The sequence below is a fragment of the Brassica napus genome, chromosome C8 (assembly GCF_020379485.1).
Source record: "Brassica napus cultivar Da-Ae chromosome C8, Da-Ae, whole genome shotgun sequence".
NCBI classification, from domain to species: Eukaryota; Viridiplantae; Streptophyta; class Magnoliopsida; order Brassicales; family Brassicaceae; genus Brassica; species Brassica napus.
Window position 1 is genome coordinate 15450519 of NC_063451.1, and position 18087 is coordinate 15468605.

Here is an 18087-nt window from a genome sequence, read left to right on the forward strand (position 1 = left end):
CTTACATCTCGGACAGCTACAGCTCGCGTTCACGATCAGACGCGTTCTGTTCCAGCTCGCGCCTCAGCACGCGTCCGTTCTAGCTCGTTCCAGCTCGTGTTCCAGCTTGTTCCAGCTCGCGTCCCGTCCAGCTCGAGGTTGTCTTGGTGGTCCGGTTCTACAATATTCAAAACCTAAAGGTAATTCGAATTCTGAAAACATGAATCGAATATGGTTGTTTTGTAAAGATTGAAACCCTAAAATATAATCTCTAAAAAGATGAAAGCCATAGGATAATAGATCAATACCCTATGAGTAAATCGAAGCTCTATAAGTTCGATCCAAACCCTAAAATCGAGATTTGATCCATTGATCAATTAAAATCAGAACCCTGAAGGTTTTGAATCTCAAAATTAAACTCCCTTGATCTAAGATCAAATCGAATTCCCAAAACCCTAATTTGAAAAATCGAATTTAATTGTTTGGATTTTAAAATTTTTTGTTTGATTGATTGATCACCTAGAACTATGATTAGGATTGTTTAAACTTGAATCTTGAATCTGAAGTAATTGGCTTGTTTAAATCAAAACCCTAATGATCTAATTTAGATTGTTTAAAAATCAAAATCTGAAACTATATGATTAGGTTAAACTGTTCTAGACATAATCATACTTGTGGCCGTGTGGCCTTTTTGCATTCATACATAAACCTAATCATGTTAGGATAGTATTGAAATTGAAATTGAAATCAAGTATGATTGTTCTTTGCTTGGCCAATTAGCTTGCTTGTGTTGAGTACATTGTATAAACTGATAGAATGCATCTATGCTAGGATTGAAATTACACAACAAACTATATGCATTGATCCTGAATTGAATCATTAGCCGTGCAGCTTGTTTTCCTGTTTTGGCCGTGTGGCTTCCTCATGGCCGTGTGGCTTCTTCTTGGCCGTGAGGCATAAACCTTAGCCATAAGGCTCGCTTGCTTGATTGATTCTATTGATTGTGAGTTAAGTCAGCTAGATTGATTGCATATTGAATCTGAAACCCTAAATCTCGAATTTGAATCCCTAAGGGCCTTGAAACCCTAAATCGCATGATATTGATCCAAATTGAGTTTAGGTTTGATTCTTGTTATTTTGACTGATCTAATTGATGTCTTGAAAGCTAAGGTGCTACATTATTTTGATTCTCATAAAATCTGAAACCCTAGCCACATTTTGTATTGCTAAGATGATAAAACCCTAATTGGATCAACATAGATTGTTTGCATCATAGCTTGGCCGTGTGGCCTTTATTGCACCTTACTATCATAGCTGTGTGGCTTGCATACATCATATCACCTTGATCACATATAGAATCTGAAAGCTAAGATCGTATGCATCATATATATCTATCTAGCTGTGTGGCCTCTTTGCTTGCATCATGACTGTATGACCGTGTGGCCATGATTGTATTGCATTAAACCCTCATAGCCTTGTGGCTTACTTACTGATGCATTGATCATTACTTGATTGCTTGTTTGGCCGCATCATACATCACCTAGGCCGTGTGGCCACATTGCACATCACCCCTATAGCCGTGTGGCTTGTTTATTAGGAATGCATTAACTCGATTGTTTACTTGGTCACACGATTTATTTTCTTATAAAGATTGAGTGATATATGATTACAGATGTCGAAAATCAGCAATCAGCAATCTAGATTATGCTGCCCTAAATCTCTTTGGAGATAATTATTTACAATGGGCATTAGACACAGAGATTGTCCTGAAATCAAAGGGCCTCGGTGAATGTATCATTGAGGACAATAATGCAAGTGAAAGTAATAGATACATGGCAATAATGATTACTCGCCAACCCCAAACTAATGAGGCTGCAGAAAAAAAAAATCTAAAGAAAGCAACCACATCCATCATGATAAACCATACGGCTGTAACCGTGATGTATGGAAAGGACGTGGGCATAGCCAAACCACCTTATACGACCATGGACATAGGAATCACTATAACCGTGGTTGTGGACCCAGTTTTGGCCATGGTTAAGGGAGAGGAGGCCGTGGCATTTCTAAGCCACCACACTCGACCAAGTCAGTGTGCCATAAGATATGTAATGGGGAATCATTAGGCTAAAACATCTGATTGTCTAAAAAGAATAATGTTGATTTCGACTTCTGTGTTTGCTTTCCTTTATGTCTGTGATTTTCTTGAATTAAGAACTTATATTATAAGATGAATGAATGATTTTAGATATGACTACGAAAATGCCAATATATAAGGCAATGTTGCGGGTATAGTCAGTAAGATAAGGGCCTGCGACCAGTAAAGAATGTCCTAAAGGGCTACTGCTAGGCTAAGTACATTGGCGCCTAAAGAGACTAAGTACATTGGTGCCTAAAAAGAGCACGCAGGCTTGAAAGATCTAATGCTCTATATCCACCCAAAGAAGCCCATTGAGTTTATAAGATATAAGATAATGGTTTCCATATAGAAACAATGGGCAAAGGAAACAAAGAGTGATCGAAACTATACATGCATTATCTACTGATCTAGACTATGCAAAGATCAGTATGATAGAGGCAAAAGCCATGGTAACCAGATTGGTATACCCCACGAAATTATACACTATATGGCATGACCGGATTAGCCATCATGGTCTAAACTTGATGCAAAAGATTGATATTAAAAGGGCACACAGAGTTATCCCATAGTATCTCACGTTGTTTAACATGTACACAAGGGAAACTCATTAGGCTATAATGTCCCAAGCATCTGCAGATTATAGTATGATCATGAGGGGGAGTGAGGACAAACCCGTGGTCCATGACCATACTATAAACACGGATATAACAGCTTGATAACAGCTTGGCCGTACAGGCTATTACCTATAAGGTTCAGACTCTAAAGTCTATAAGCTTGGGGAAAGCACGAGTTTTACATGTATATAAGGTTAATATGCATCAGGCCATATAAGTGAGCATAGATATTCCCATCTCAGATTGAATACGGGTCATGAGCCAGACATATACCATCTTAAGAGACTATTGAATAAACCACCACAGACATATGTGCCGTCTAAGATGGAACCTCAGAAGAGGATTGGGAATATATGCTGGATAAAAGTATGTCTTCTCCCACGAGTTTTAAGAGACCTTGAGCCAAATATGGGTGATCAGATTGAGGCCAAGTGCACGGACTGCATGACTAATGAATCCGACTATCCAACATTAGAAGGAGAAATTTATAAGCTGGTAAAGATTAAAAGAATGATAAGAGAAATAGAATGGTATCAACCATCATTGTCTTGGCAAGATCCTCGGACTAAAAGTATGATTTAAGACGTCCAAAGAAAGATTATACAAAGCTAGCTAATCTAGATGCCAGACACTGGCCCGAAAAGAAAAGAAAAGAATGACTAAGTCATAACCAGCTTAGCACCAAACGAAATCAGATGTCCTAGAGACACAGTCGAGTTGCTACAGAGTCTATACAAGATAGACCAAAGTGTTCCATAAGATAAGTAACCTCGGAAAGAAAAGGTGCATAGAATACAGATCCGAGGTCAAAATAGAAACCATACCAGACATTGAGAAAAGGCTGCGCAGCTAAACATCTAAGGTACCAAACCATGTAGCTTGGGACGCCAAGCTACTAGGTAACAAAGGTCCTGGATAATGAAATCTCAAATCGATTAGATCATGTCTGGAACACAATGGAACCACACATATATATAAGTGTCGACACATGAGAGTTATATTTGTATAAGGATACATAAAGTAGTAGCACTTGAGTTTAAAGATATAAACGAGGATCATGAACCCACGAAAGAGTACTCATAAAGATTAAAGATTAGATTGAAAAGATGAACGTGGGGTTTAAAGTATCTAAAGAAGAGATAGGCGTATTGGCCATACACATATACAGAAACGCCATCTGATAAACCAGTGAAATAGATGGGTCTTGTGAGGAATAAGAAACCGTGAGACATGGTACATGATCACAAGGTGTAAAGGTGTTCATGTTTTCCTACTAACAGCATTAGATCATAGCTTATTACACAAAGATACTCACAGAGACCATGAAACATATTATAAAGAGATAAACTCATATGTGGTGGATGCTGCTACACAAATTCGAAATTGATAAAGGTCTGGTCATAAGAAAGAAATTAGATACTGATGTAGTAAGCAGCATATGGATCACTGGATAAAGAACAGCATTGTTCCTAAGATGTACATGGATAAAGAACAGTATTGTTCCTAAGCTGTTCATGGATTGAAACAAAGCAGCTGCATATAGTATGTAATACTAGTAAAGGAATTGTATAAGGACCATCCAAATTCAGTCCATACATATACTTATAAAAGAGATTTGAATTCCTTGTGTTTACTTTATACTAAACCAGCCTAAAGAGAGGTTAATTGGTTGATACAGATTATTTATTAAATATGTGTGGGTGTCTGGCTAGAGGTGTCCGGCCCTTCTTTTTTTGATCATGGCTAGTGGAAAAGAAAGATCAGCCATCATGATTGTCGTCCATAAGCTCGCATAGTCGAGGTCCATGACCTAATAGATCTTCCGGTGCGTGGTATGATCCACGGAAACAAAGGTCATGGGACACCATCAAGGTATGGATAAAAGACTCCAAAAGCATTACCGAATGCAAGAGAGATTACTGATTGAGATCCATGAGTGTGTTCGGCCGAAGAGCCATAGCTTGATGAGATTATAAAACTCATTACAACAATAATCATTGATCACATCTTGATCTAGAACACTCATGAGACAAGTTATAAACATGTATAGAAGAAGTCTATGACTCAATATGGATCGATCAGATTAGTGCATAGTCGATGATAATAAAGAAAGATCTATGGACAGAGACATTGGTACACATCTGTGTAGTAGATACACCGGAACATATGTTTACCACCTAAGACTATAAGTTCATAAGTACCATGCTCAGTATATATATTGTCCACAGTGTGTTTAGTCTGTCTGACCTAATTAAGAGTAGTCGACAGCCAAAGGTCCACTTCTTGACCACGCACACACGATGTCAGAAGACATGAGAAGAGACCGGAAAGGTCAAAGTAATCCAATTGCGGTTCAGTAATGAACTTGGCCGATTTGTTTACTCCCTACCTGCACGTTCAGGAAAGATCACGCATCAGATGCGTAGACTGAAGAAACCTCCACTGAGGTCCACATCAGGGGGAGTAGTACGTGTTGTACTCTTTTTCCTTCATCATGGTTTTGTCCCACTGGGTTTTCCTGATAAGGTTTTAATGAGGCAACATGAAGCGTACTACGATCCTGAATGGTTATGGCATCCAAGGGGAGTGTTATAAATCAATTAGTGGATGTCCATAACTGGCCCGGTCTATAACCGGCCCATACCCTAGAGAGAGAGTCGGCCACGACTTGGGGAGAGAGAGAAAGGTAGCTGCTTGGAGAAAAAGAAACCATCTTTCCTTTTCCTTGTAATTGTTATCTTTCCATTATTATGCATTAGTAGTTTTCCTAATCCTAATGGGTTTAGGTTTTGGATACTTTCCGTTTTACTTATCTTGTAATCTCCTATATAAGGGAACACTTATTCATTAATGAAACATAGAAATATTCAGACCTAAAACCTTCGTTTTACAACAGTAACATGTTTTTTTATATTTGGTTACAACATGTTTAATAGGTCTAAATTTTAAACATGCCACAATAATTTTAGATAAAACTCTATTTTAATAGATCAGATAGAATGAATTTGGAAAATTTCTAACTAACCTTAGTTAAGTTATACGATATAGCGAATGTGTGAATTGACGTGCTTGAATAGTAGTGTCTCCATCATGAATTAGTGTTGGCATGGTAGATGGAAAATTGAAGTATGGTATATATACAGCTATGCTATTTGTTTACACATGTGATATGTTTGTTTGTCATGTTCTTTTTTTTATACTATATGGTAATGCTCCGACCAAATATATTGTGTGTGTTTTAGACTTTTAGTTCAAAAAAAAAAAAAACGTTTGGTATTCAATCAAAAGTATTCTTACAATTCTGGACCAAACTAACCAGCAAACTCAAAAAGAAAAAAACACTAGTAAGCATCCATAGACTAATCTCGTACAAATGTGGGTAAGAAGTAAATTTTAAAACCCAAAAATATCATGAGATCGTGAGAGGGAGAGTGAAAGAGATAGAGTTAGACTCTCAAAGCAAGAACAACATAGATGCTTTTAAACCTCTCTCGTTGTGATGAAAGACCGCCTCTCTCCAAACAGACAACCCTTCCATCACAAAAACCCATGGCTTCACATTCCGAAAAGTTAAGACCTATTGATCTTCATAAAACTTCTGAATACGGAGAAGTCTGGCAACATATGACACAACAAATAAACGCATAGATTACCATCATGAAACAAGTGGCAAGGCCTAACCACTCAACTACAAGACCTGAACATTGATGAATGGCAACAAAGAACTTAAGCTGGCACACAAGAAAAGGTCATTATGTTTATGTTGCAAAAGAACTAAGCCGGCAAGGTCAGTGCAATAGTTCCGCAACCCCACCAAAACCATCACACAAGGAAATCCGAAGGCAGACCCATGGAGCGCCATTGTCACTATCTGAACACTGAAGGCCAAACTTCAAAGGTCAGAGACCAACTTGTAAAGAGAAAGAGATTATCATTGCTTTGTAGGAGCTCTTAATAATACAACGCAGAAGAGAGCCATCGTTGGCGGAGACCACCAACAACAACCAGAACAATAGTCCAACTCAAAATTCAGAATCAAACGGGAGAATGACGGATCACCAAGAGAATACACAACCTGAATACTGTAGAGAAACACAAAACTAGATTGGAAACAACCAGAGACCTCTCAATGGACTCCAAGTACCAACGAGAACCACCATTCATAATGTTGGAGCCGACTAAACAGGGAAAGGAGCCAAGACACCTTAACTGCTCTAACCTCCTAGAAGAACACTAGAAACTGCATCACCGTAACCGTCAACGCCACAAATAGAGAACGCCGCAAGGAAAGAAGAGGAAAAGAAGACACCCCATGATACAGAAGAGATAGAAGAAGAAGAGCCTCCTCGGCGGATGCCAAACCACCGGGGAGGCTGTGGCGGATCTGAGAACGAAAGTCTTGGAAAGGGTCTACTTGTTTTGTTTATTACTTGCTTATGTATATAGCATACGTGAGACGTTATGTGAGTTTAACCAGAAAATATTAGAAATGAATAAAATATTTTCTTTCTTCACTCTCTTGCATCCTTTAGAGAGAAGAAGAGATTTCTGGTACACCAAAACTAATGTTTGATGATATTGAATTTATTATTCTTTTGTACCGTTCTACTTGGATTATTCCATACATTTAAAATCTACATAGCCCATTTACAGTGTTCCTTAAAATCGGATTTGTTTTGAAAATGTTTATGTTGTTTATGAACAAGAGAATAAAGTCAAGAATATGTTGTATAAATTTGTTGTGTAAAATATCTGAACTAATGTAATGTTTGATCTTATGTGATGTTAAAAGTATGATATGCTTGTTTGTTATGTTGAACTTGTGTCAAGTGTTATTTTATTACAAATTTGTGTCTACTAACTATAACTTCATCATTATCATCCAAATTACACAAAATTGATAGGGGGTAATATATAAGCATTTCCTTTAAGTTGCAAAACCACAATCATAATCAATGATTTGCAATGAAAAAAATAGTTTATAATTACAATAACTTGAAGAAATGACAAAGCATTAGACAATGAGTCTCCTAATCCTAAGAGGGAACTAAAATTTTCAGTGAAATTGACCATGCTTTAGAAAATTTCAAGAGAAGTCTACTATCATTAGAAGACTTATCTTTTAATTCATGGTCAAATTTCATTTAAATTTTTTATTTATCTCTTAAGTTTTAATTTCTCGTTTAATTCGCAGTGAAGTCTTCGGAACTCTCCCTAGAAATCTGTTTGAGAAGTCTGAAACTCTGCATATCTAAAAATGTTAAAGTGATTTCAAACAGAGATTTTAAAAAATAATAATAATACTTTTAAGCTTAAATAAGAAGAAAACAATTATAATAAGTTTAATATATAATTCTGTCTGAATCTTACCATGAAAAATACAATTTTTCTGAATCTTACCATGAAAAATACAATTTTAAGCTAAAATAATAACAACATAATCACATTAAGTAGTATTTATAACTTTATTTGGATTTAACACACAAAAACTAAAAAAAAAATTGGTGAAAAAGGTTATTAACAAATTTTGCAGTTTGCATAGTAGACTTCTCCAGAAGTCTGGTGCGAGCAGATTTTTCCAGAAGTCTGCTAATGAAGTTCGACGTCTGATATTGTCTTCAGATCAGAAAAATATGCATATCCAAAACGTTAAAATAGATTCAAAAGAGAGAAAAACTTTAGAAATAAAACCTTTTATGTTTAAATAATAAATAATACTATCACATTAGGTTGAATCTATAGCCTTTTTGAATCTAACATATAGAACACACAAAAATACATATCCAAAATTTATAGATCTACCAAGAAATGAAAAACCTACAAAAAAAATATAAAGTAGCGAGAAATACATGATACAAAAAGATGAAAAATTCATAAAATTTTGTGTCTTCAAGTTCAAAGAGATTAGAGAGAGTTTGGAAAGTATTAAAGTGAGAAACTTTACATTTTTGTTTCAGCCATCTGAGAGGAATAGATTGAATGCGTAATTTTCTTTATATAAAGAAAAAAATCTAATTAGGTTAAATATTTTCGGTTCAAAAGATTTTTTTGGAAGTCTTCTAATATAAAGCACTTGAAGACTTCCCAAAAGTCTTCTAAATCCTAAATTTACAATTTCTCCCAAAAGACTTTCCAAGAACTTCAAATGCATCATATGTTAGAAAACTTTCCAAGGAGTATTCTAAACCCTAAAATCAAATACCTAACTAAATAACACCTAACACTTCATTAATCAGAAGATCAACTTATAAAGTGTTTAATATATACATAACTAAAAACATATATGTAAAAATTAATTAAAAATAAATTGAGATTCTAAAATCTAACCCTAAATCTACAAAAAATACTACAACATATATTCACTCATATATGTTGAAAAAAATTCAATTTTAGTAAATCTAAATTTAAATTATTTATAATTGTATAACTACATGACTTCAATTTATTTTTCAACAAAATATTTTTTAAAAAAAATTTAAATTTATTTTAAAATTAAATAAATGAAAAGACTTCTATGGAAATCTTCTCATAGAAGACTTCACTAACCTGAAAAGACTTCGCAAGGTTATAATGGTAAAAGTGATTATAGTTTTATTGTCATAAGAAGATGATTGTAATTTCAATACGATTTTGTGTTACTTTTGCATTTGATTAAACTTGAGATATATATTTTTTCAATTTAAAATCAAATTTAAGGTCATTTTTGGTAAATTTCCCAAGAAATTATTACTAAAGTTATTAATCATTCAAAAATATTTTATTAATAATATGTTTAAAATAATTTAAAAAGGGAAATCATAGAAAATAATTAAATTTATGTTTTATGAAAGAATATAATTTAATTTAAAAATTTACATGTAATAGTATTAAAGGTATACTCGCTTTATATTTAAATGTAAAGTTTTAAGATGTAAGTATTTCCCACTTATAAGAAGCAGTAAAATGGAAGAAAAATAATATTTATCTTTGATAAGGGAAATATATTGTAAATGTAAAGTCATCTTTTATGTAAATGTATGTACTATAAGTTATGTATCATTTTTGGAACATTGTTCCGCATCATTTAAATGTTAGAAAAGTAAATACACCAAAATTTAGTAACGAGAAGAAAATATAAAATTTAGTGGATAATTTCTATAGATCCTACACATTAAAAACGAGAAATAAACTTTGTTATTTTTATAGGATTTCGAAACTATAAATAAAATTCTCATTTTTAGTGGACGAAAATGTTAATACACAAAGTATTTATTTAGGCTTTGATTGGTAACATGTGGTGTTGTTGATTTACTTTGAGTTAGAATCTAAATCACTGATAACTCAAAAATGTTACCAATTATGCATCAAATTCATTTTTTTTTAATTTTAAATTTAATTTAAGATGTGTTGTAGTTGAGTTACAATTTTGACTTAGACCTTTTGTAAATTTGTTAACTCAAAACTTAAACTAACATCAATCAAAATTTCATGTTTCAGAAGTTAAGTTAAAATTTTTATTATTTTTCTGTCTAAAAATAAAAATGAAAATAATGAGTTTTCAAACTCCCGTGATCAAGTTACGTTTGCAGATTTTTTTTGTTTGCTTTGTAAGATTTTAGTTTTATTTATGGTTACAATTCCAAAATTATAGCAATGTGTAAGTTTGTTTTTCTTTGAAACTATTTATGAACATTTATAAAAATAATTTCGTAGTATTTTTTTTAATTTAAAGTTCATCCTATTATTTTAATTCAATTTATTATTAATATTAGAATAAATAGTATTATTAGTGACTATAATATTAAGAAATAATATATGTTGAAAATTACTTTTCAAATGTTTATACTTATTTAAAATTATTTTTATTTTTATTTAATTTTAAAATAGCTTAATGGTTTATTTATGTTTAGAAAATATTTCTCAATTTATACGTTTATATATTCAATTCTATTATTGAAAACTCATACTGCAACTTATACATAAAAAAAAGTATCAATCATAAGTTTCAATAAAATAGTAACTCTTAGTTTTATTTCAAACTTATCACATAAATTTACAGTTTATACTACATAGTTTTTATTCCAAGTTATATCGAATTACAAATCATACTGCAACTTAACTTTAATACTACATGTCACTAAATGTTAAATTTTAATAATAACCATGTAGAGTTGGCTTACAAAACCCTATCACTATATTTTAAGAATAATAATATGAGCTTTTTTAATAACAGTTGATCATAATGTCTCTGAGCTCTCTACTAGTCGGAATTATTAGGTTATTTACATCAAAATCTTTCATGCTCGACATCAAATAATCCACATTGTGAATTCTTTCAGTTCATATTAGTCAATGAATTTTTCAGTGATTTTAGAAATCATTATCATATGCATATCATTTTTAATTAGCAAATATTATTGAGATATGTAAATATCATGTGATATTGATAAATTGGCATTTGGAAATCAAAATTTTAAACACTATATAACATATAAATTTAATCAGATTGTAAGTAATTAAATCAAAGCATATATTAACTATATCTACTTGGTTATTGATAAAAAAAATATTGTAAATTTTGTACTTATATTTTAAAAAGTAATAAAATAATTATGATAAAATAATCAAATCTATTTATATAGAAATATTATACTCCATCTGTTTCAATTTTAAGTGTCATTTTGAGTTTGTGCAAACAGATTAAGAAAACAATTAATTTTGTATATTTCCTATATAAAAACACAATTACATATATACCTAACCATATTTCAACCAATAGAAAAATAAATTGTTAAACAAAATAAATAAATTTTGCTTTGAAAATCGAAAACGACACTTATTTTGTAACGAAAAAATTTCTGTACAACGACACTTAATATGAAACGGAGGGAGTAGTATTATTACCTAGTATATATCCTAGCATGTCAAAAATAAGTAAAATATTATGTTAAAAAGACCCACAAAGATGACGGAATTACGGCCAATAAGTCTTTGTAATGTTGGGTACAAGATTATTTCGAAGGTTTTGTGTCAAAGATTGAAAATTTGTTTACCAAGGCTAATTTCGGAGACACAATCGGCTTTTGTGGCGGGAAGGTTAATATCGGATAATATCCTTATAGCACAGGAAATGTTTCATGGACTGAGGACTAATAAGTCCTGCCAGAATAAATTTATGGCGATCAAAACGGATATGAGTAAGGCATATGATAGGATCGAGTGGAACTTTATTGTGGCTCTTCTTCACAAAATGGGTTTTGATCCTCGTTGGATTGACTTGATACTGGAATGTATTTCTTCGGTTCAATATAGGGTACTTATCAATGGTCAGCCACAAGGTCTTATTATCCCTCAAAGGGGCCTGCGGCAAGGGGATCCTCTGTCTCCGTATTTATTTATTATGTGCACTGAGGCATTGATCGCGAATATTAAGAAGGCGGAGAGAATGAAACAACTTACTGGTTTAAAGGTGGCAAGAGCGTGTCCAGCAATTTCTCATTTGTTATTTGCAGATGATAGTCTTTTCTTTTGTAAGGCAAATAAGGAAGAATGTCAAACCATTCTTAGGGTTTTAAAGGAATATGAGAATGTCTCGGGAAAACAAATTAATTTCCAGAAATCTTCAATTCAATTTGGACATAAGATTGAGGAAGTTAATCGTCAAGAGCTGAGAGATGTTCTGGGAATACATAACATAGGCGGTATGGGATCCTACTTAGGTTTACCAGAAAGCCTTGGTGGATCAAAGGTACAAGTTTTTGGCTTTGTACAGGAACGGTTGAATAATAGGGTTAATGGATGGACTTTTAGATTTTTTACAAAAGGAGGAAAAGAGGTAATTATAAAATCGGTGGTTACGGTCCTGCCAAACCATGTCATGTCTGTTTATCGGTTACCGAAGGCTACAGTTAAAAAGTTAACGAGCGCAGTAGCTCAGTTTTGGTGGAGTCCAGGAGGGAGTTCAAAAGGTATGCATTGGAAATCATGGGATAAATTGTGTGAAACCAAAGATAATGGTGGTTTGGGTTTTAAGGATCTCATGGATTTTAATACAGCAATGCTTGGTAAGCAACTATGGAGGCTAATTGAGAAACCAAATACTCTTTTCTCAAGAGTTTTCAAAGGACGGTATTATAGGAATGCTTCGCCCCTGGAACCGATCCGATCTTACTCCCCGTCATATGGCTGGAGGAGTATTACTTCCGCTAGATCTCTGGTTTGTAAAGGACTAATTAAAAGGGTGGGAACAGGATCATCTATCTCTGTATGGAATGATCCTTGGATCCCAGCCACTCGCCCGAGACCAGCAAACAAAAATTCTCACAACATTTATTCGGACCTTACAGTGGATTCCCTCATCAATCAGGAATCTCGTTCATGGAATGTACAGGCAATCAGGGATCTAGTGGATCCGAAGGACGCAAGAATTATTGAAAGTATTTCTTTAAGTAGGAACCAGATTGAGGATAGGAATGGATGGCATTTTACTAATAATGAAAAATATTCTGTCCAATCAGGTTATCAGGTTGAACGAGTTTACCCTGATAGGGTAAAACTTCCTGATTTTTATGGCCCCACAGTGGATATACTTAAAGCCTTCTGCTGGAAAATGCAGTGTCCACCGAAGATAAAACATTTCTTGTGGCAACTGGTCTCAGGATGTATATCGGTAATGAAAAATTTAAAGGCAAGAGGGATAAGAGGAGATATATGATGTGCTCGTTGTGGAGATCCGGAAGAATCAATAAATCATGTATTTTTTGAATGTCCCCCTGCACGTCAAGTGTGGGCACTATCCAAGATTCCGTCATCGCCCAATATCTTTCCTATCATCTCTTTATTTGCTAATATGGATCATCTTTTTTGGAGGGTGCAACCGAAAATGGATGATCATCAGTTTGCATGGATTCTATGGTATATTTGGAAAGCCCGAAATAACAAAGTTTTTAGTAATTTGGATATTGATCCGCGTGACACTTTAAAATTAGCTGAAGTGGAATCATCACTCTGGGCAGAAGCACAGGTAGGAAATGAACCAACAAGGGGGCTCTCGGTAAAAACCATTCCTCTCTTAGAGACACCAGGTCGATGGTGTTTTATTGATGGCTCATGGAAGGATAAGGATTTAATGTCAGGGCAAGGCTGGTATAGTACTTTACCGGGGTTTGATGGTCTTCTGGGGGCAAGGAATGTAAGGGCATGTCTCTCTCCCCTTCATTCGGAGGTAGAGGCTTTGATTTGGGCAATGGAATGCACGAAGAATTTAAGACAGTTACAGGTTACGTTTGCAACGGATTGTTCTCAATTGGTGAAGATGGTTTCGGAACCAGAAGAATGGCCAGCATTTGAAAGCTACTTGGAAGATATCAAGCTCCTCAAAGGAAGCTTCCTCAACTCAGACAACGTCCATGTACCTCGAACGGCGAATCTTCGGGCGGATAGCTTAGCACGTAGTGCAAGAAAGCAACTGTCCTTTGTCGTTCACATGGATGCGGAGTTACCAATATGGTTTACAGAGTCAACATGAGCCTGTAAATTTATTGCTGTCAAAAAAAAAAAAAGACATCTGGGAAAGCGAGGAAAATTTGAAGATGTGAAAGTGAGAGATTCATTGAACAAAAAAAAAATGAAGAGAGAGGGAGAGAAGTGAGGAGAGACAAAGAAAGCGAAAACGCTTTTATAAAACAGTTTCCTAAAATATGCTTAAAATTGACCGTTGAAAACGCGTCACTTTCTCTTGCACCTCCCTCTCTTCCCTCCCTTCCTCTCTTTGATTCCTTTCGTTTATGTTTTGACATTAAATTTAGATACCAAATCTAAAATAAAATTTACAGAAAGAAAAAGTCAATTCTTCAAATTTTCTGTTTTCATTTTTCTTTCTCGGAAGCGGAGATAATCTCTGGTTTGCATTAACATACGGCGATGGATCTGAGTCTAACTTTACGCATATTAGCAGCAGTTCTCATGGTGTTGATCCAATATGCTTGCGGGAATTTCGTGTTTAACGTGACGCATAAGTTTGCCGGAAAAGATAAGCAGCTATCGGAGCTCAAGTCTCACGACAGCTTCCGTCACGCTAGAATGCTTGCGAACATTGATCTCCCTCTTGGCGGGGATAGCCGCGCTGATTCAATTGGGTTATCTTCTTCTACATCCAAATTTGCGGTATCTGATCTAGATAGAATGTGATCTAACTTACATTATTGTTTTTGATTTGTTGTGTGTATTTCAGTTTGTACTTCACGAAAATCAAGCTTGGATCACCGCCAAAAAATTACCATGTTCAAGTTGATACAGGAAGTGATATACTTTGGGTCAATTGTGCACCTTGTTCCAAATGTCCTGTCAAAACTGATCTCGGTGTATGCTTGCTTCTTTCTGAACTTTGAGTCAATTTTAGATATAACATTTTATTAAAGATTTCAACTAATTTTTTTTACAAATTTAGGGACCTAAATTTTTTTTTGGCTTATGTTTATATAGTTTTCTTCAAAAATATTGAGGCCTAAAGCCAATGTTTCATTCGGTTTTGCCAAGGACCGTCATCCCTCATCATTCATATTCTCAACCTTTTATTGGTACGCAGATTCCTCTAAGGTTATACGACTCAAAAGCTTCCTCGACTTGGAAGAAAGTTGGATGTGAAGATGATTTCTGTGCCTTCATTTCACAATCAGACACTTGCGAGCCAAAGACGAAGCCATGTAGCTATCATGTTGTGTATGGAGATGGAAGCACAAGTGATGGGGATTTTGTCAAGGATAATATTACTTTGGATCAAGTCACTGGAAACCTCCGAACTGCACCCCTTTCGCAGCAAGTGGTTTTCGGGTGTGGAAGCAATCAGTCTGGGCAACTTGGGCAAACTGACTCAGCCCTTGATGGCATTATGGGATTTGGACAAGCCAATACCTCAGTCATTTCTCAACTAGCTGCCGCGGGTAATGTGAGGAGAATCTTCTCACATTGCTTGGACAATGTGAATGGAGGTGGAATTTTTGCTGTTGGGGAAGTGGAGTCTCCAATTGTCAAAACAACTCCTTTAGTTCCTAATCAGTAAGTGAGAGAGAGAGAGAGAGAGAGAGAGAGAGAGAGAGAGAGCTTAAGTTTATGATCTAGGAAGTAACTAACTACTCTCTCTTGTAATAATTTGATCCAACAATTTATTAGGGTACACTACAACGTCATTTTAAAGGCAATAGATGTGGATGGTGAACCTCTTGACCTCCCACCAAGCATAGCTAGTTTTGGTGGGAATGGAGGAACCATTATTGACAGTGGTACAACTTTAGCCTATTTACCACAGGATCTCTACAACTCACTACTTAAACAGGTGCCAAAATCTTTGTTTTCTCTCTATCTTTGTTTCTAGTTTATAACCACAGAGCCCTGACATGTTATTTATCTGCAAATAATATAGATTACTACTCGGACACCGGTCAAACTTCACATGGTACAGGAGACTTTTGCGTGTTTCAGTTTCACTTCCAAGTAAGATGACTTGCTTCCTGTTTCTAGCTTCTCTCTAAAGATCTGGATTATTACCTCTCTTTTTAAAAATAATAATAATTATTCAGTGATGTGCTAATAATATATTCTTCCTTCTACTTGCAGCACAGATAAAGCATTTCCGGTAGTCAATCTTCATTTCGAGGACTCGCTCAAACTTACTGTTTATCCGCACGACTATCTTTTCTCACTTCGTGTAAGTCAATACACTCCTTCCTACTTTGATGTGTTTATATCCCAACAGAACCTTCGTATTTTGTGTAAGCATTTTGGTCTGTCTCATCCACAAATTGAGCTCTCCCGAACAGGAAGACATGTACTGCTTTGGTTGGCAATCTGGTGGAATGACAACTCAGGACGGATCCGATGTGATCCTTTTGGGAGGTAAATTTCAAATCATACTTTCGGATATTTCTCATCTGCACTTGAAGCGATCTCTATATAGACTCACATGTCCTCCAGCATGATACATCCTTATACGATCATTTTTTGTGTTTTTTTGTTTTGTCCTAAAACGAAAGTTACATATGTTTGGTGGTAGAATTTAGATATAAACCATACCAAACAGCGCAAAGATTGATTATTAACTTATGGTCTCCCATGCATGTGTTACACTTGATTGGTCCGACTTCAAAATTGGTTTCTTCATATGTAGATTTGGTGCTCTCGAACAAGTTAGTAGTATACGATCTTGACAATGAGGTCATTGGATGGGCAGACCACAACTGTAAGTATCTAACACACTGAGAACAAGCACGACTGATCAAAGAAACCAATATGTTTTTTTGTGTGGGTTTGCTTAGGTTCGTCAAGCATCAAAGTGAAAGATGGGTCAGGAGCTGCTTACTCAGTTGAAGCAGATAATCTCATACAATCTGCTTCTTCGGTGATTAACAGAACATTTGTCCCATTATTGTCGATACTGATTTGGGGTTTCCTTTCATTTACTTCACAGTTTTGCTAAAACGAGATGGTTCATATGATCCTTTGTGGATGTCATTTGGCTTTTTAGGGTCATGTAATTTACAGACAACTAATTAACTTATTCTTATCAAAGATAAATACATATTGTATTGTTTTGGTCTACTTCTCGGCAGTAATTATAACATTGTACTATATGATAATCCTTGCGCATGCGCGGGGTGAGTTTTTAAAACTAATGTTTATTCATTAAATGGTTTTTACATTTTGCAACACTACAAACTTTATTGATTGTAAAATGACGAAGATAAATGTGTGTCTCTTAAATGTATCATCGTTGTTGAAGAGTTAACGTATTACAACTCATTTTAATGATTTTTAAAACTTCATATGAAAAAAAAAAAAATCTTAGCGGCTGACACAAATCACCAAAACCAAATAGTCAACATCAATTGTAAAATGACGAAAGGGGATTGAGTTTTCTATTCTCGATTTTTTTACTATTGATTCTCTATAAGTGATTTGATTTTCTACCTCTATAAATTTGTGGTTTTGTTCTCATTTCTTTTTCACTAATATGAGTTTTTTTTTTTAACTTCTTCTGAGAATTTAGTGAATCACATATGTAAAAAGATGGACATCTGTAAAAGTTAGTTTCACTCGAGATATATATCGAAGAATCAAATTTTTGAAAAAAAATAACTGGCAAACTCTATTCACAAGTTAGTGTTCAAATCTAATATATCAAGCTGTTATAAAATATATATGCAGATTCGAAATATAAATGTATGTCTAATATGTATTCACAAGTTCGGTCTAAAAAATAATCTAATTCTAGAACAACAACAAAAAAATTTTATTTTATTAACCTAAACTTTTGAGGTTTAGTTACTTAAGAGTATACCGATAAAAAATATATAATACTTTATTCTAGTATATGTAAACTAT

The 18087-nt window shown here is 34.4% G+C and overlaps 1 protein-coding gene across 1 annotated transcript; it reads left to right on the top strand.

Moving 5' to 3' along the window:
- The first annotated feature begins 14563 nt into the window (after window positions 1–14563).
- On the top strand, window positions 14564–17553 carry LOC106418887 (aspartic proteinase 36-like). Its single transcript, XM_013859623.3, has 9 exons — window positions 14564–14846; window positions 14942–15071; window positions 15296–15765; window positions 15880–16042; window positions 16130–16200; window positions 16324–16414; window positions 16527–16602; window positions 16874–16945; window positions 17022–17553. Exons 1-9 carry the CDS (start codon window positions 14632–14634, stop codon window positions 17180–17182), a joined length of 1449 nt encoding a protein of 482 aa, XP_013715077.2. The 5' UTR covers window positions 14564–14631; the 3' UTR covers window positions 17183–17553.
- Window positions 17554–18087: the final 534 nt, after the last annotated feature.

What these genes read in the sequence shown, in the direction of transcription:
- LOC106418887 (XM_013859623.3), top strand. Translation starts at nt 14,632, where the DNA reads ATGGATCTGAGTCTAACTTTACGCATATTAGCAGCAGTTCTCATGGTG. An exon ending in CTGTCAAAACTGATCTCGGT is followed by an intron (nt 15,072 to 15,295) that starts GTATGCTTGCTT and finishes ATTGGTACGCAG; the next exon opens with ATTCCTCTAAGGTTATACGA. An exon ending in ACTATCTTTTCTCACTTCGT is followed by an intron (nt 16,415 to 16,526) that starts GTAAGTCAATAC and finishes TCTCCCGAACAG; the next exon opens with GAAGACATGTACTGCTTTGG.